Source organism: Arachis ipaensis, chromosome B8 (assembly GCF_059453495.1).
Source record: "Arachis ipaensis isolate K30076 ecotype BB chromosome B8, ASM5945349v1, whole genome shotgun sequence".
NCBI classification, from domain to species: Eukaryota; Viridiplantae; Streptophyta; class Magnoliopsida; order Fabales; family Fabaceae; genus Arachis; species Arachis ipaensis.
The window spans coordinates 127,567,610-127,588,328 of NC_142443.1; the positions used below are offsets into that span (position 1 = coordinate 127,567,610).

Below are 20,719 nucleotides of genomic sequence, written 5' to 3' on the forward strand. Positions count from 1 at the left end.
AGCACGCCGTTCTGGACACAGGCTGTGCGGTACTGACAGATTTTTTCGATGGTATATCTGCTGGTAAAAGTGATCCTAAATTCAAATTTGCAAACCCTTTCCTTCCATTTTGCAACATCATTAACCTCACTCCATTCTCTCCCCTTTCTCTTTTCTCTCGCCGTCAGCCCCAATTGCCACCATTCGCTGCCATTTCGCCGCCATCGACCGCCACCACTACAAGAATATGGCCGATTAGCTACCACAAAAAAGATTCGTAAAATCATCACTAATCTGACGCAAAATATAATTTGGGACGGATTAGCTACCGCTTAGCAACTAATGCTTTCCTCGCTAATTACAAGTCGCAGATCAGTGAGGCAAACAGAACAGTCGTTAATTCATCGGAAAGTTTTTTAGCTACCGAATAGATAGTCGCAAATCCATCACTAAAGTAAAAGCTAATTCCATAGAAGAAATAGACTAAACAGTAGTCGCTAATTAGCGACAAACTCTGCTGCGACAAACTCTGCTGCAACAGACTCATCGCTAAATGCAAGCTAACTTCGTAGACAAAATGGAATGTTTAGTTGACACTAATTAACAAGGAATTTTTTCGAACCTAACTCGTCACAAGTTATCCGCTAATATGATCGCAAATCTGTCACATTTTGTAGCAAATCTATAGCTAATCTTTGAAAATCCTTAATCAAATTTGTAAGAATTTTGTCGCTAAACAATAGCTATTTTAAAGTGAAAGTAGAGTTATGATGTAGTCGCTAACTTGCTAGGAAATAATATGTAATCAATTAGTTATAATACTATCATAAAATATCATTGCAATTTCCTTTTAAACTAGTAACAAATCGATAAATATCTCATAAATATTTTAGTCGCAATAGAGTCTTTAATTTGTCACCATCATCAATAGTAAGTATGTCGCTATACTAAAATAAACCTCATTTTTTTATTTTAGTCATTAAACTAAAAAATATCACATACAGAATAAATTAATTCATCAAAATTATACACGTTTAAAAAAGTTCAAACCATGTTTCAAGAAAGTAAGTATTGAAGCTTAACCTGATAATAACCAAGCATTTGGGCTTGATCAAATGCCTACTCTATCTTTTCAATAGCTCGAAATAAGATGACTTAATTAGTAAAGTATGCAAGCAAAAGCGAAAAATACACATCTTGGTTCCTCATTTCACATTGAAAATTTAAAAAAAAAAAATCAAAAATGCAAACAACACCTAAAACTTGTAATATCAATTGCACAAAGAACATGTCCGCCAATTCCACCTTCAGTTTTACCAATATTGTCACTTATACTGTGATCAAACTGCAAAAATGTCACGAAAAAATAACATCAGTAAATAACAGCACATCAGTGAATGAAAACCAAAAACAGAATAATAAATTATTTAATCAACAATAAATTAATTTTTTTAAATTAATATAATTTATTTTGTTTTTTGAGTTATTAATTTTTTTCTTTTGTTTTTAAATTTTTATTTTGATTTTTTACAAAAAAATAAATTTAAAAAAATTATAAGATAGATAAAAATTTTTTTAATAAACATGAAAAATCTTAATTCACTATTTTTTATGGTTAATCGAACTAAGTCTATAACTATCAAAACCGAACCAACAATCAATCTAGTCAAATTACTAGATCATTGGGTCAGTGGTTCAACCGGTGGGTTATTGGTCGAACCGTTTAATCCAATAATAATTTAATAAATATATAAAATTATAATAAAATCAAATTTTAAATATTAAAAAAAATAAATGATAATAACATTTTATATTATTTAAATTTAATTTAATTAAATTATATGTAAATTATGATATAATTCATACTTTTATATAATAGATGAAATAATGAGTAAATATAATAAAAAAGGGTCGCACTAGTGTACAGATGTTATTCTGTACAGATATACAGATCTACAATCATCTTATTTCAGCATTTGACACGTGTTGTTCTCATGATCAGGAAGCAGCTGGCTCTGAAGAAGTTGAGGGCGCTGATGGAATGGGCAAATGAGCCGGCTTCGTTGGGTGAGATGGAACGGGGTTTTGAGAATCCTGCATTCCGTTGATTGGAGGCTTACAACGTGGGCCATGTTGGGGGGTTCAGCAAAAAAAGTGTAGGAAAGCTAGTAGTTGGGTCTTAGCTTCACTAGTCTGCTAACATTGAAGGAAACCCTATTAATTGCAAATACATAACTGACATAGGTAACTATTAAAAATAGAATCCCGTCTGAGTAATCCTAAAAACAATTATAACGAATTATTTTACGGGCATAAACATATTAAGGAATCAATAGTTACAAATGTTATTTAATCATTAAATTAATTTTTTTTCAAAGTATCCTTCAATAATTTTTATAATTAATAAATTATTATTTTTTCACAATTTTTGTTAACATTTTTTTTATATGTTACTATTAGTTTTGCGATATTAATGTATATTCTTCTTACATTAAATAAAAAATAGGGTAAAGTACTAAATTGGTCTCTTATGTTTGGGCGTAATTCTGTTTTAGTTTTTAAGGTTTAAAGTGTTCTATTTGAATCCAAAAAAGTTTCATTTAGCATCAATTTAGTCCCACAGTGAGGTCAAAGTTAAATAATTAACGGAATGTCCTACATAACAACAGTACAAGAACAAAATCGATAATTTGGAGAACAATACAGACTCTTGAGGCACAAAATCAACCATGGATACATCAATACATTTATTTATTATTTTTCTTACAATATAAATAAAATATTTTCTATAAAACTAAAGAGAATTATAAATAAATGTATTGATGCATCAATGGTTGATTTTGTGCCTCTGTAGTTTGTACTTGTTCTCCAAATTATCGATTTTGTTCTTGTACTGTTGTTATGTGGGATATTCTGTTAATTATTTAACTTTGACCTCACTATGGGACTAAATTGATGCTAAATGAAACTTTTTTAGATTCAAATAGAACACTTTAAACCTTAAGTACATGATACTATTACCGAGATATAACTACATTACTCATTATGAATATAATAATATAAATCTTAGGTATGTTAACATTAAAAAACAATTTAATTCTTTTAATAAATATTGATATTATGATATAAAAACTAATTTAAAAAGTATAAAGATTTAAGGGTATGATATTACATCAGTTAAGTGAAACCTATCAGTAAATTAAATAATTAAGACATAAATTTATCATGAAATATAAATTAATACAAATATGTCTACTAAGTTACGCACTAAACTGACAAACAGATTCACATACAATAATCACGACACAATAAATCAAAATAAAACACCACACCATAACATCAAGAGACAGACGAGACACGACAAGGCAGAACCAAGAAAGAACACTGACAGAGGGTGTAGGGTAGCGACTGTCGAGAAGCAGCGAGCAACTACCAGCGACGAACCGAGTCGAACTGAATTGGAAGTGTGTTTCAAAGTGTCTTAGTTTTCTTTTTTTGTTAGCCATTGTAAATTGTATTCCTTCGTATGTTTTACTGTTTGGTCAAGTTGAAATTGTCCTGAATTCGGACGTCATATACTATTGTTATTTTAAGTCACTCAGAGTTTTAAACTTTATTTTACGATGAATTCAAAGTGTCTTAGTTTTCTTTTTTTGGCTGTTGAAAGCTACGATGAATTCTAGTCAAATTCAGATTTGGTCAGAATCTGGATTTGTCCTAAATAGAATTGGGTAGATCCTATTCAAAACATTGGTGTATGTAATTATTGTTTGTGTTAATTATTGTCCTAGTATCTAAATTGTACATATTAACTAGTATGTAGTATTTATTAATTAAATAAAATCAATAACAAAGTATTAATTCAAAGTGAGTTCATGATCTTCATATTTAATTTTTATATCCTAAAGTAATTATTTTTAGGGTTAAAGTTTTTTAATTGTAATAGAAATTAGAACTTTAAATTTAATTTAAAAAATTTAAATATTTTTTAATTAATTTATATACGATTAAAAAATATTATAAAAAAGTTGAATTGTGCTTTTTACTCTAAGAATCAAAGACAACGTACATTATAAATACATAACTCTCCAATTTTTTATTCTAAATTTTTTCGCTCATGTAATTATTTCACTTAATTGTAAATTAAAAAAAAATCAAGTCAATTTTTCTACTGTCACACCCAAGGACCATTTGTATATAAACATTGTATAATTAGACTCTTCTTATAAAATTTTTCTTTGTTTGTATTTTTAGCTATTTTAATACATGTACCAATATATAAATTAAATACTATTAGACTTTAAAAGTATTTAGCAGATTAATAAAAAAAAATAGTTAAATAAGTATGTAAATAATTGAAAACATAATGCCAATTTTTAAATATACTTCATAATTGAATAAATAAAATGTTATTAGTATTATTATTAACAATTTTAAGCATTATATATATATATGGATAAAAAAATTTACAAGTAATTAAAAAGGATACAGAATTAGGGATAAAAAAATAGTAAGTTGAATTAAAATATGAGCAATGTTACATCACTACTAGCAAATATTATTATTTTTAACCAACAATAATTTATAAGTATATTTATAGATATTTTACACACAAAAATATATACTTTACATTTATATTTACTAAAATTTTGTACACATAAATCAATACAGTTTATACATATATTTTTCAAAATTTATATACATAAAATAATAAAATTTATTTGTTAAAAATAATTTAATATTTGTACTAGCTAAATAATGACCAAAACTACTAAAAATTGCTAGTTCTCAAAAATTTCTCTCAAAGTATTAGTTTACAAATGAATTAAAGAAAATCATATAAATTACTTTTTATTTTTGAATTATACAAGAAAAAAGTTCTCTTCGATATATATTATATAGAATTAGTTATCAATTTTTCCCATCAATTAAATATGCCATAATTTTTTAAAAAATAATTATACCAATTAAAATTAAATTCATATTTTAGTTAATTAATATTTTTGTCTTAGCTAATTAATATTGTTATTGCCTATTGGTATTAATATAGTGTTACGGTGTTATTTCACCAAACGAGATACATGAATTAAGAAAGGGAATATTTACTGATTTATGAGAGTGAAAGCTGAATGAATAATGAGCTATTAAATGACATGCTTTAACTTCAATTCTGCTGTAGCTATGATCAAACTCTATAATGTAAATACGAACTTTGTTTTTGATATTGGAGTTACAACGGTATTTTTATAAAAATGTGGATTGATGGGGTATTATTCTCAAATGTGGAATTGCTTAATTAGAGAAGTAGAAATTGGACCGTCCGATTAGTAGATGGTACACAAATTGGACTATCCGATTTGTGTTAAAAAGAAATTAAATGAAATTGAGGTTCACTAATTGGACCGTCCGATTTTTATACCTTCCACAATTTTGTACAATACCAAAAATTATAGTGTTTCATTATATCACTACTCTTACTTCCATACCTAAAAAAAATAGTCGTCTTATACAACGTTCAATCATTATATCGCCAACCAGTATACTTACATATTTGAATATTTCACTATCTTATTTAGTCAACGTTCTAACAAATAAATAGAATTAACATATCTAAACTGCAGCTAAACTGTATTCACTTCAACATATTTTTATATCTCAACATTCCTGTGATACTGCATAAATTATATTTTTACTGTTAATCCAGTAGTGCCTACTCAGATATTTAATATTTGTTCAATCATATCTTTATTCATTACTTTTTAAATTATATAAAATTATCCTATAATAAATACAACACCAAAATAACTACTGCCTGCTAAATAAACTAAGTCTTCAGTGGTCACCAAAAATTTCGTGCAGGCGCATATATTCTTTCTCTTCTTTTTTTTTTTTTGGAGCCACTTAGCTAAAGACGCTTAAAACGTCTTTTTTTAAAGATGTTTTTAAGTAATTAAAATTCAATACATATAACTGATTAATTTATGTTATTTTTATTAAAATTAGATAAGATAAATTGATTTGGTCAAAAAATTGATAAACTATACCTTGAACCGGTCTAAATTAATAAGTTTTATAAAAAATAATTATAATATTTCTATTGTAAAAAATGACTAAATATTCTTTTATATATATATTTTAAGAACCCTAAATTTTAACTCTTTCCTTTTCTTTGTGTCGTTATAGGGTTAGTATTTAGGATTTTTAAAATTTAAAAAATATATAATAAAAATATTTTAGTAATTTTCTATAATAACGTTATTGCAGTCATTTTCTATAAAAAAGAATATTAATTTAAATCGATTCAAGATTTGGTTTACTGATTTTTTGACCAAATCAATTTGTCTTATCTAATTTTGACAAAAATAATATAGTTTAATTAATTATATGTATTAAATTTTAGTTAATAACAAACATCTTTAAAAAAAACGTTTTAAACTAGGGGTGAACACGGGTCAGTTTGGTTCGAGTTTATGATAAAATTAGAATCGAACCGATCAAAATGTAATTGGTTCGGTTTGGTTTGGATTTGCATTTTTTTGTACATATACCCGAACCAAACCAAACCGATTAAGAACGGATTGATTCGGTTCGGGTAATTGGGTACCCGATGACTTTGAAATTCATAAAAAAAACTAAATTTTTATCTTAAAAATTCAACAAGTACAATAAACATGTAACATCAATAGAAATAATCCAAACATGTTAAATACCAAATACATTAAAAACTAAACTCATTAAAATCCAAACATATTAATAATGAATAATCATTGTCTAATGGAAAAGCCATATCTATTTTTTTATTTAATTAATATATAATTGGGTTCGCGGGTTGGTTCGGGTTCCGCACCCCCAAAACCGATATCCGAACCAATCACTAACAAAAGCCATCGATTTGGTTCGAGTTAGACCCGATTACCCGTTGGTTTCAGAACCAATTTAATTAGTTCGGTTTGGGTTCAGACGGATAATCGGATACCTGCTACCTGTGCTCACCCCTATTTTAAACATCTTTATCAAAGTGTCTCTTTTTTTTTTCTGCCTTCAATTGGGTTATGCAAGCTTTTATTTATTTTTTTTCTTCTTTTTTCGGGTCAAGGGGTCATATACCCGTTACTTACTTACTGAAAACCCATCCCACCCTTTCAACCATGATTCTCTCACAGCCCACCTTCATCCAAGGCCTTGTATGGAATATGGAGTCCAGTCCAGCCAGGCCCAATTCCCCCCATCCAAGCACAGCACCTCCTTCCCAAACGGAGCTAATTCCCTCCCAACACGAGCTATTCGGCTTCGTGCACGCTTCACGTCACCTCTTTCAGCGAACAAGCGGCTCTTCCTGGACACCTGTCACCACAAAATAACTCCAAAAAAAATATCTGTATCCTCCAATCTGTACACTATAATTCTCCAATAAAAAATCTACTATTGGTACATATAAAATAATATGGTATATATATAATTATAAGCATTACATCTATTGAAGATTCACTTGTCACAATGAGATGGAGGCTAACCTTAGAGAGCCACTTTTTGAAGGAGATTCAAATAGATGCTTCTATAGCGATCCACACCCTGCTAGTCTACAAGTGGAGTGCGTGGGTCAAGATGAAAGTGTGGGATAACTGCCTAAATCGAGTTCGGTTTGTGATGAAACCGTTCGGTTTTTAACTATTTGACTGCCGTTGACCGAGTTAGTTGCAAGTCCGATCTTAATAATGAACCGAATCGGATTGGACATCGGTTCACTGATTTTTCAGTCGAACCGGTCAGTCCGGTCCGATTTTGATAACTATGGCTAAGTCGTTTAGACTTGCATTTTTACGAGTTTGATTTTAGAGTCAAATATTTATCTATTTAAGTCAAATATCCATCTTTTACTCACTCTCAGGTTTAAGGATCGAACGCTAGAGACGCCACTTTTTGAAGGGGATTCAAATAGATGCTCCTATAGTTATCCACACCCTGCGGGTCAAGGAGGAAGTGCGGGTCAACCGACTAAACCGACTTCGATTCGCGACAAAATCACCCGGTTTTCAAGGGTTTGACCGTCATTGACCGAGTTAATTGCAAGCCCAATCTTAATAATGAACCAAACCGGATAGGATATCGGTTCACTGATTTTTTGGTTGAACTAGCCGACCGGTTCGGTTCTGATAACTATGGCTAAGTCGTTTAGACTTGTATTTTTATGAGTTTGATTTTAGAGTCAAATATCCATCTATTTAAGTCAAGTAAACGAGTTAGTCCGACAGATTTGACTCATTTTGACGATCCTAATTAATTCAAGAGCTAGCTCAAATTAATCTTTATTGAATGAATTCTAAAATGATTCTAATTAATAATAATCATATACAAATAAATCCTTATATATAACAATTTAATTATCTTATCTATTATATATTCTCTAGTATATTTTGTGATTGAAAATATCAATATTATGCTCCTATTTTTAAACTTGTCTTTAAAATATATTAATTTAAAACTTCAATTCAAATTAACAGCAAACTTTCCATTAAAAATAATAACTAATTTGTGATCTAACAGGAAAAAAAAATCTTTTTTAAGAAAAATCTTTTGATTTTAGTTGTTTGTAACATTTTTTAGAATTAACATCTTGCTAGAATACTGTAAATTATTAGTTATTAAAAATTAGCTAGCTAATTATTAGTCACAACTTTGGGACTTTAATTATTCTCTCATTTAAAATAACTTTAGATTAGTGACAAAATTATGACAAATTACATTAGCGTGCTTAGCAATTCCATGAATTTTCTATGGATTTATATAAAGGTTAGCGATTAATATTAACATGAAATAAGGACAGAATAAGGACTAACATTTTTTCTCACAAATTAGTAGCAACATAAAATAAGCAAGAAAAGTCTAACAGTTGTTAATCAGTCGCTAATTCCTCACTAAATAAGCTTTTGATTAGTGACTTAATTGCGACCAGTTACTTCTAAACTTTTCTCGGTTAGCTTTGGAGTTGTTAAAACTATGTGACGAATTTCCAACGAGATTAGCGAGTAATTTGCTACAAAATAGGTAGGATATAGCTTTTGCTTTGTGACAAGATTGCAGTTGCCAAATCGCTCGCTAAATTAAAATTGCGATAACTTAGCGACAAATGTATTTCGCCCGCTAATTAGCGACTTGAAATCAGCGAACGAAGGGTGTCAGTTGTTAAACGATCACAAATTTTTCGCTACTTAGGTACTAGGCACTCAATATCCGTATTTCCACTTTAGCGACTAATTAGCAAGGAACACTTCCCTAGCTGAATGATTTATCCGTTGCGATGAGTTAGTGACGACTGTTTTCTGTCGCTACCCTAATTTTGAATTTTTACAATATTATGCAACAAATTAGCGAGAAACTAGTTGCTCGCTAAAAATAAAAACTTTAGTGACAAATTAGCTAGGAATTTTTCCATCACAAAATGCATTTCAAGTCTTTGTGACGGATTAGCTAGTAACATTGTTTCTCACTAATTAGCCTTTTCACATAAAGTTTATTTAGCGATGAACTAGTGTGTGAATTGTTTCTCGCTGATTGTATATCAAACACTTGCGACGGAATAGTGACAATAATATCCCTCGCTACTTTACTTTTATTCGATTGAACCCTTAAGTGATTGATTTGCTAGAACATTGTCAGTCACTAATTAATTTGTGACAAATTAGCGAGAAAATTTTCTCCGCTCTTTTTTAGCTACAAAAGTCAATCTACGAGAAACTAACTTACTCGTGAATCTCTCGCTAATCACTCGCTTTTATCAAGTTCGGATATTTTGTGACCGCTCATTAATTTTGTCGTTAGTGCGTCACTAATTCCTCGCAAGTTAGTGGCAGATTAGTGACAAAAAATATTTCTCGCAAAAATTCGTCGCTAATTTGTCAAATTCTTGTAGTGCACTACTCCAGCCATCGTCGCCGTCGAGGAGTGTCCACCTGGAGCTTATTTCTGCCATGGAAGAGCTTGTTTCTCCCCTGCGAGTTGTTGCCTCTGTTTTTCGCTGCCGCCGCCGCTTGCCTCTGTCAACTACGATGCTACCCTTTCTCCTTCATCCAGGTATGTCATCTTCCCTTCCTTCTTCTATTTTTTTGACATTGTTGGCATTTTCTAAACCCTAACCCTACATTTATGCTTAATGTTTGCGTCACGGTCCTTCATTTGTGTCGTGCTACATTGTTCACTACCTCTGGCGCCACCGTTAGCATCGCCGGCGCACTTTTGACCGTCTCTGTTGCATCACTACATTCAATCTGTCTGCCCATCGCAATTGCTAGATACTCGATTTCTAGGTTCAAATAGCATCCTCCTCTTCCCCTGCAACTCATTTTGTCAATTTGCACCAGGTTCTATTTTCTTTTTTCTCTTGCAGCCAATGAAGTCTTTAGGTTAATTTTAATTTTGTTGTTTGGATTCCGTTTAAATTTAATTGGACTTAAATTTTTAGGTTAGCTTAGTTTGAATTAGGATTTTCAAATTAGAATTAGCTTTAGTTAGTAAATTTTGAACATGTTATTCTAATTCTTGAGTTCGGTAGTGTTTGATGATTTGGATGATAATTCTTAATTGATTTTAGACTATTGTGCTTAAAATTGAAAAATTCAGACATTTGATTTGTTTAAATTGTGCTAATTATTCTTGTTTAAATTCATGTACACTAAGTGTTCCGTGATATGCCTCTATAATATTTTAGATTTCGAATTGTATGTTTACTTGTGTATTATGTTGTTTTGGTCAATTATTAGTATTAGACATATTACAATGAATTAAATTATTAGTGAATTATGAAACTACCTCTTAACAAGTTTTAAATGATATAGTTGTCTAGATTGTTTAAACACAGACTCGAAGGCACAATGAGGAGGAAGAATCCTACAACAATAAGGCAAAATTTTTTTTATTGATATATCATACAAACAAACATTATTAGAGTTTTTTTTAATTCTGTTTTGATTGAGTTTCTTTTTTAATTTTGTTTTGATTTAAGATTTTTTTAAATTCTATTTTTATTTAGAATTTTTTAATTCTGTTTTGATTTATGACTTTGTTTAATTCTGTTTTGATGATTTTGTATTTGAAAATTTGTTTATAATTCTAATTTTGAATTCTATTTTGATGATTTTGTGTTTTAAATTCTGTGTTTATTATTTTAATTTATTAGTTTAAAAATTATTGAATTTGAATATTTTAAATTATATATTGAATTTTTAAATAAAATATTTTAAAATTTAAGTTTTTCGTCAGTTAAATCTGCCGGTAGTTATAAATTTAATTATTAATTAATAATATATTATCATCGGATTTACCGAAAAAAATTCGACGGTAAAAGTTATCAACAGAAATTTTCTGACAGTAATTAGCGTTGGACGAAAAAATCTGCCGGTAAACAATTACCGACGAGATTTATACCATCGGATTTATTTCGACGATAATTCCAGCAGTAAACTCGACGGTATTCAGCAATAAAATTAGTATGACTAATATTAGAATTTTCTTTAACCTATGACTATCATAGTAATTAATAATGTATTTGTTATACTTTAATTTCGGACAGTAAATACCCTACAGTGCTAGTTGAATGGATATTGGGTATGATTTAAATACTTGTAGAATTAATGATTAGTCAATATGAAATCTATCAACTATGGTAATGAGTTTGAGCTCTACGATTATAATGAATGAATTAAACAATACCTTGGCCAAGGGGTTTGAATGAATAAAGCGATGTATTTCTTAAGTCATTCACAATTCATTATAATAATGGTAATAAGTTAGAGTTTGACCATCAAACCGTACTCTAAAACTTAGACAAGAACTGAAAAGATAGAAGGAGCTATATTTTTGTTCTTATTGAGTTTTTAGTAAAAATATTATTACTTCATACTATTGGGTCATCAATGACTGTTGCTAGACGTCAACCTTGATTAGTAAATTTAGTATGACTAATCGACTACCACATATAACTAATTTACTCCCTTTCAATCGCATCCTTATATACTTTCTGTGACTATTAAAAAGGTCTTGAAGAGCAATTGTATAATTATCGTAAAAAAAATTTTAGCAACAAAGTATAAGATGATTAATGTCTAATTACTGATAAATATATCAACAACTATTTTTATTGCTATTAAAAGCAAAATAAATAATTGTTAAAAGTTATTTTTCTAGTAGTGATACAATATTTCTAAAAAACAAACCTAGCATTTATATATTTATTTACAATTCCGCTAGGTAGACAATACGGGTGCGAACAACGTAAATAACGGGTTGCACTCCAGACCGACTAAACATAAAAAAAAACATTCCAATGTAATTAACCATCTTTATTTTTAATTTGACTTTCACCTTTCACCTTCTTCATTATCTATCTTCACCTTCACATACCATAAACCCTATTTTCACTGCATCCATTTCACCGCCGCGCGCCTTTCGTATCACGCCGCCACCGCCAATAAAAAGAAACATCCACCTAGGAACAAAAAAACATCGACAATCTTATACTAAAAAAATTCATTTACAATAAAACGAAATATCCAACTAAGAGCAAAAGAAACATACAAAACACATCGAAAAAAAAAACAAATCACAGCGGCGGAAGAAGAAGAAGAACGGCAGCGGAGGGAGGATGGCGATGCGAGGGAAGACACACGGCATGACGCAGTAACACGGGAGAGGAGTGTGAGACAACAGCTGTGGCACCCCTCAAGATCGCGAGACAGCAACGGCGGCAGGTGGTGCGACTCCGCAGCAACTCTGCAAGGGAAGAGTGGCGTGACAATCGCAGCTGCGGCGCGAGGAGGCAACAATGGCGCAAGGTTGAACGGAGACAGCGGCAGCAGAATAACGAGGATTCAACGTGATCACGTCGCTTGCCTCCTCCTGCAATGTCGACGTTATGAGGAAAGAACGTAAGATAGCTTCAACAATTAGTGACGGCGCACTGCGGAGGTGGCTGGGGAGGCGCGTCAGGTTACGCGACGGAGGAAGAGGCGCGTCGGGCTGAGCGACGGAGGGGGAGGACCATCGGGCTCAACAGCGGTGTGAGCGGAAGAGGGGTAGGAGAGTTGAGATGGAATGGAGACGTGGTGTTACGAAGTGTTGAGAGGAGGTTATGTTGCCTAATCTTAATTATTCAAATTCAAAAATTGATTACATTAGTTATTTGAGAATATGATTTTATTTTAATAATTAATTCAAAATTCATTGATTTTGAGAAAGTATAAGAAAATAACACTTTTTTCTGAACAACGTAAACAATAGGTTAAAAAATGAAAGTTAATTTTAATTTTAAAAAGTCAAATTTTTTATTTAATTAAGTTTAATCAAAATTTTAAACTTTTTTTATTTTTGCCATAACCACTCTCTTGCAATCCTGTGCTATTGCTGCTACTACTGTATCGTGACCCGGTGCCCCTCACAGCTATTGTCTTGTTACTTGTTTGTTATCAACTAAGTTGGATGTTTATTTTATTATGTATGCGGATAGTTCTTTTCATTCTAAAGTAGATGTTTATTTGGGTATACCATTGATATTTTACTTGATTTGCTTGATTCTGCATGCACATGTTCCGCAGAATGTTTATTTTACTATGTATGCAGATGGTTCTTTTCACTAAGATGTGGATGTTTATTTGGGTCATACCATTTGGGTGAACAAAGCAAAGCGGCATGCGATGAAAGTGGTGAAGACACGACACAGTTGCATGGAAATAAGGGCCGAAGTGCAGCGTTGGAGCAGCAGCGAAACAAGGCTTCTGGCTTGGCAACAGTGCGACATCATGGAGGAGAGAAGAAGGCGCATGCAGCAGCGTCGCTTGTAGGAAGAATAGGGACGACGAGACAGATGGAAGAAGAAGATGCAACGGCGGCGTTGAGAGCAGGGGTGCGACGCAAGGAAGAAGAAGGTGCATCGATAGCATCGGTTGCAAAGAATACAGGAGCAGCGCGACGCATGGAAAAAGAAGGTGCAATGGCAGTGTGGCATGTTGCTTCTTCAGACGGTGGTGAGATGCATTAGTAATAGCACAACAACAAAAAAAAAAAGAAATAAAATAACTGCGATAAAAGGAGAAAAAAGTAAAAGATAAGAAACTAAAATTGTAATAAATAAATGAGATAGAATATTTTTTTTTGTTATAGTAAATCCAAAATACAGCTCGTTATTCACGTTATTCGCACTCCACATAAAAAAGTGAAAGATAAGAGACTAAAATTATAATAAATAAATGAGATAAAATATTTTTTTTGTTATAGTAAATCCAAAATACAGCTTGTTATTCACGTTATTCGCACTCCACATTATCTACCTAGCAACACGCTTTAATTTTTAGTTTGTTATTTACGTTGTTTGGTTTTCGTATTGTCCCTATATTTTCTCATTTAATAAATAGCTTTTCAAGTTTATTCAATTATTCTTCGTTTTCACTCCTCATTCCATTCTACATCAAACATTATTCTAATTAAGGTTGTGTGTGCTCTCACCCACAAGACATGGCAATAATCAACATCGCATATGCATGCTTCTTGTTAACAACGTGACTATGTGCCTATAAATCCCCATCATCATTCCAACCCTAAACACAAACACACAAACTCTCTTCACACATCATATTCACTAACTCAACTCTCAAAGCTTGCAAGCTAAATTATTCATTCTCAATAACACACCGTAATACAATAATGAAAATCCCATCAATGCCATCATCACCCTCCTTCTCCTTTGTTCTCTTCCTTTTATTCCTCATTGTACCATTACTACAAGCCCAACAACAATCTCCATCAAAAAACGCCCCTCCTCCTCCTCCTCCTCCTCCTCCTACTTCATTGCCTCCGCCTGCTTCGGCTCAAAAACATTTTCCTCCTCCACCTCCACCTTCTTCTTCGACTCGAAAAGATGCTCCACCTCCTCCTCCTCCTTCACTGCCTCCACCTGCTTCGGCTCTAAAATATTTCCCTCCTCCACCTCCAACTTCTTCTCCACCTCCTCCTTATTTTCCTCGAAAATATGCTCCTCCTCCTCCACCTTCCCCTTCCTCTCATCCCTCGCCTTCTCCAGCTCCAATGCTTACCCCTCCTTCTCCGCCTTCAAAACACTCCCCTCCTCCGTCTCCACTACCACCTTCTACCTCTTCAGCTCCTCCCTCTCCTTCTCCAGTTTCTCCTCCTCCTTCTCCTTCCTCCAAAGAAGCCTGCCAGTCTACACTGTACCCAAAACTCTGCCGCTCCATTCTAAAATCCATTCGCTCGTCACCATCCGATCCATACAACTTAGGGAAATTCTCCATCAAACAAAGCCTCAAAAAAGTCAAGAAGCTCGCAAAAGCGTTCGATGACTTCCTCCACCACAAGTCGTCTTCTTACCTCAACCAAGCCGAGATCTCGGCTCTCGACGACTGCCGCGACCTCAACCAACTCAACGTAGACTACCTCCAAACCGTCTCCGACAACCTCAAATCTGCGACCTCATTAGACAGCAATAGAAATGAGGAATTGGTAGAGGACATCGAAACGTATCTCAGTGCGGTGGCTACTAACCACTACACTTGCTATGATGGGTTGGTGGCGGCGAAGAGTAACATCGCAGACGCGCTCGCGGTGCCTCTGAACGATGTGAAGCAACTGTATAGTGTGTCGCTTGGGTTGGTTACGGAGGCTCTGAACAAGAATAGGAAGAAGCATAAGACAAGAAAGCATGGTCTCCCTACTAATGACTACAAAGTTAGACAGCCTCTGAAGAAGCTCATTAAGGTAACTGTCTCCATCTCTCCCTCTCTAACATATTTGAACGGAAGAATATTAGGTAATTAACAAAATTTTATTAATATTTCATTAATAAAAATACTTTTACATAGAATATATAAAAGAGGAGAGATAGGGGTATATAAAATTTGTGATGTGTAGTCATTAATTAGTTATTATTAGTATTTTTAATGGTATAAGATGATATTTAATGGTGTAAAATTACTTTATTTTATGATTAAGTGCGGATCAAATTTTAATAAAAATGTTGCCCTAAACTTTCTTTAGACAAAAAATATGATATTGATTAAATCTTAAAACTCAAATTTTAAATGTAAATTCTAAATTCTAATAATATAAAAAAAATACTAACCTAGAACATTTGTTAATATTGATTAAAAAAAGTGTTAAAACTAAATTTTTTTTATTTTGGATATAAGACTGTGTATTTAGCTAATCTCTTTACCTCTCTCAAAATATTATTTTTTTATAATTTTGCATGAAAAGCGTATTCACGTTACTGTCATTAATTATTTATCTAAAAAAATAAATTAATGATAAACATGTACTGTTTTAATTATTCAAAATATATATTTTTGAACATAGAAAATAGAAAATTAAATTTTTTCGGTTAATAATTAGTCAAACAAATAAGGAAAAGAAGAGATAAATATGATAAATTTATCTTTTAAAAGATTTTTTTGACAAGAAAATTGCAACTTTTATATGAATAAAAAATCACTTTTGTTAGTTGGATCCAATTTTTCTTTGATAACAATCAACTAATAAAGTAGTGAATGACAAAAATATTATAGATTTAAATTATTATTGTAAAAAATATTAACTTATTGTTTACCTATAATAAAAAAGCCTTTGACCGGCTATTTCAGCTTCTAATAATAGAGTAGCAAGTGTGTGTAGTAATAAATAAAAAAAGAAATTCAACCAGATCCTAGAATACCTTGGATTCGGGTCAACCAGGTTTGTTTTGACTTTGTAAACCGTGTGAGATAATCTGACAAGTTTATAATTGGTCACTTGGAGGGTACTTGTTAATTAAGTTGTTAATTATGGTATTGGCATCACCACATGCACATGCATGCAACTCCCAAAATACTCTCCAGCTAGCATCTTCTCATAATAAACATACAAGAAACAAGATGCCATTATATAAATCTTAAACTTATGTACGTAGTAATTACTTTGATATTTACGTTGCGTATTTCTATGACATTATTGTTTAAATATGTTAAGATAAACAAATATAAAGTTTATATTATTCTTTCCAAATAAAAAGGTTAAAAATTATAATTATCTATATATTTTAGTTTAATAATGTAGTTTCCGGGGTACGAATTTATATTATCAAAACTACCTTTATAACAATAAAATTTAGAGTGCAATTTATTATCAAAAAATAAAAAATTTTAGTATAAGACACATAAAAAAATAATATAATATTTATAATATTCATAAATATAGTATCAAAATAAAATTATTTTATTCTTTTATGAGACAATTTTATATTTATTCTAGTTTTTTTATATATCATCATAATATTTATATTTTTTATTTTAATATATATTTTATATAAATAACTAATTTGATAAGTAATTTTGTATGTACATAAAACATAATTGTAACTCTTGTGTTGTCTATCATGTATATAAATATGTAATTACGAATGTTATATATGTTATATAAAATAATTTTAAATATTTTATTTTTTACTCTCAGTCTAACATTAGAAGCATTATACTTTGGTGCAGTTTCTTCACACAACAACTAATAATAGTTGCAAAGAATCATCATTCAATTGTACAAGGAAAAGCGAAAGGATTCTTGAGGAAAGCAATAACAACAGCAAAGGAATTCTACTGAACAGCTATGTGATTGTGAGCATTGATGGGACAGGGAACTTCACTTCCATTGGAGACGCCATTGCTTTTGCTCCGAACAATTCAAGATCAGAAGATGGCTATTTCCTTATCTATGTCACAGAAGGGTGCTACGAGGAATATGTCACTATCCCCAAACAAAAGACTAACATTTTGCTTGTTGGAGATGGTATCAATAAGACTGTCATCACAGGGAATCATAGTGTCATAGATGGTTGGACAACTTTCAATTCTTCAACTTTTGGTAAGTAAATTAATTATTTCTCTTTTTTCTTTTCTCAAATTTCATTTAGTGTGTGTAAACTGTTGTTAGAAATATAACTATTTAAGTGTTTCTATTTATCAGTTTAAATTTTTTAGAGAAATAATTTCATAACATGATATTAGAATTTTATGATCGAAAAATCTAAAATTTAATTTTTAGTATCGCTTAAAAAAAATCATAAAATAAATAAAAAGCGAAAAGAAGATCTATACAAAAATTTAAGTAAATTCAAAAAAAGTTCTTACTTAAATGGATGTTAAATGGATGTGTTAGATTTTAAAACTATAAATAGAAGTGAAATTTTAAATTATGAAAAAAGTTAAAAGGCAATAATATTATCTTATATTAATCAATACTTTTAGCTATCAATCTAATACTTTTAGTCTAACAATACAACAACATACTTATGACTATTATCTGCTAACTAAAAACAATAAAGTTTACTGTTCATCTAGCTTTACTCTTTCATTAAATAGATTTGCTAACAAAAGTTACAAATATACGTGCACCAAAGATTTCTGAGTCCTTATATATGTCCTAATGCAGCTGTTTCTGGAGATAGATTCATGGCAGTAGATATTACATTCAGAAACACAGCTGGCCCTGAGAAGCACCAAGCAGTAGCACTTAGAAGCAACGCTGATCTCTCCACATTCTACCGATGCAGTTTTGAAGGATATCAAGACACACTCTACGTTCACTCTCTCAGACAATTTTACAGAGAATGTGACATCTATGGAACGGTAGACTTCATCTTTGGTAACGCAGCCGTAGTTTTCCAGAGCTGCAACATCTACGCAAGAAAGCCAATGACTAACCAGAAAAACTCCGTCACGGCGCAAGGCCGGACGGATCCAAACCAAAACACCGGAATCTCAATCCAAAATTGCACCATCCAGGCCGCCCCTGACTTGGCGGCCGACGTGGAATCCACGCCGAATTACTTAGGTAGGCCGTGGAAAGAGTACTCGAGGACGGTTTATATGCAGTCATATATTGGTGACTTGATTAGCCCTTCTGGATGGTTAGAGTGGAATGGGACCGTTGGGTTAGACACACTCTTCTATGGTGAATTTAATAACTATGGTCCTGGTGCTGGTACAAGTAACAGAGTAAAATGGAAGGGTTACAACTTGTTGAATGCTACTCAAGCTTGGAATTTCACTGTTCTTAATTTTACCTTGGGAGATACATGGCTTCCTTACACTGATATACCATACACTGCAGGCCTAGAAGATTAATTAGATTGCTATCATTTTACATACTGAATATTGAATTTGATTTTTTATTTGTTATATGCAATATGTAGACATGTAGCTATTGTGACGAGAAATCAAAGTTATCTTTTGAAAAAGGAAAGGGAGCAACATATTTTTAACACAAAATGATTAATGATGGTGCTGATATCGATACAAGAAACTATTGAAATAATGACTGGTTTATAACCGATTAAAATTTTATGTATGAGTATATGACCCAAAGAAAAGTTAGTTTTAGTGGCTGATTTAGCAACTAATAACAAAGATATACTATTTGGTTGCTAACTCAATTGTTAAATATGAAATTAAACACTAATTTAACAATTATGATGAAAGTTTGATTTTGTGTAAGTTTTTTTTTTATCGTTAATTCAGTCATTAAGTATGAAATTAGCACCGATTTGCAACCAAAATAAAAGTTAGACTTTGTGTATATATTTTGTCACTAAGTTTACCACTAATTATATATAAAATCATTGACTGATTTAGTGACAAAAAAAATGAGACTATAAAAAGTATTGATTGCTAAATTGGCAACTAACTAGTTGGTTCCACAATCAATCACTAATGATAAAGTTCACGACCAATAAAAATATTGGGTTCTAAAAATTGAGCTGCTGATCTTATACTAAGAGACTTGTTAACAAGGTTGTGAGAACTGAATCGATCAATGAACTAGTAAAGTGATTGGTTTAATGATTTAGTGGTCTAACTGGAGTTCAATTATGATTCAATTGGTTTAACTAAATATAAAATAAAATTATTAAAAATTTAATATATAGTTTCAAATATTTAAATTCAATGAATTGTAAGCTAATAAAATTCAAAATTTTACCATTTCACAATAAATTATCTATAATTTACCATTAAAAGTTTACAAAGAATTTCAAACATCAAAATCTATAATTAAAGAAAATCAATGACAAAGACATAATATTCTACCACCAAAATTGTAAAATCCTCTATTGATGAGTGAGGATTTGAGTTCAAAGAGAGTGCTACCAGTGAGTTAGGAAGAGCAAAATGAGTTCTGTGTTAGAATGATGAATCGCATCTTGCATCAGTAAGTTTGTGAGCTTATATACTATTTTTCTACAACTAGTTGTAACTAACAATTAACCATAGATAAACTATCTTCTAGAGTTAACTTAATCACATTACTAACTACTTGCTGCCAAGACAGTTTTAGTGTAACTAACTAACTACAAAATTGTTACTGCAAAACTATTGCTAACTATCAGTGACTATACTAGCAACAAAAAAAACAACAACATTAATACTCATCACAATTCATAATTATCACCATGTAAACTAATACAAGTGCTCAATATTAGTTAAGATCAATTATTCGGTATTCTTTAAGGCATTCCCATGTAAATACACTATTAAGGAAACTAACATTAAATCCTATATGCTACTAAGCAAACTTAACATAGGTTGATATAACTTAGAATTTCACATCCCCAAAAGAATAACAGAGTGAAGTTTTAGGGCTTTTCAACAATTTTCTAGTCCGCTTTATGATGAGGTAGATTATACTAAATTTTCAGTTGATCAATTACAATTTA

General features: G+C 31.2%; 1 protein-coding gene across 3 annotated transcripts; it reads left to right on the forward strand.

Annotated features, from left to right (window-relative positions):
• Window positions 1-14,610: 14,610 nt before the first annotated feature.
• Window positions 14,611-19,133, forward strand: LOC107611462 (pectinesterase). 3 transcript variants are annotated; one of them, XM_088496782.1, is made up of 4 exons: window positions 14,611-14,770; window positions 15,155-15,738; window positions 17,499-17,871; window positions 18,439-19,133. In XM_088496782.1, the coding sequence occupies exons 1-4, from the start codon at window positions 14,671-14,673 to the stop codon at window positions 19,131-19,133; spliced, it is 1,752 nt and encodes a 583-aa protein (XP_088352908.1). In that variant the 5' UTR covers window positions 14,611-14,670. The 3 variants fall into 3 exon arrangements, with proteins under 3 accessions (XP_088352908.1, XP_088352907.1, XP_016168868.1); XM_088496781.1 differs by having other exon boundaries at window positions 14,611-14,756; window positions 15,123-15,738; XM_016313382.3 differs by having other exon boundaries at window positions 14,611-15,738.
• Window positions 19,134-20,719: the final 1,586 nt, after the last annotated feature.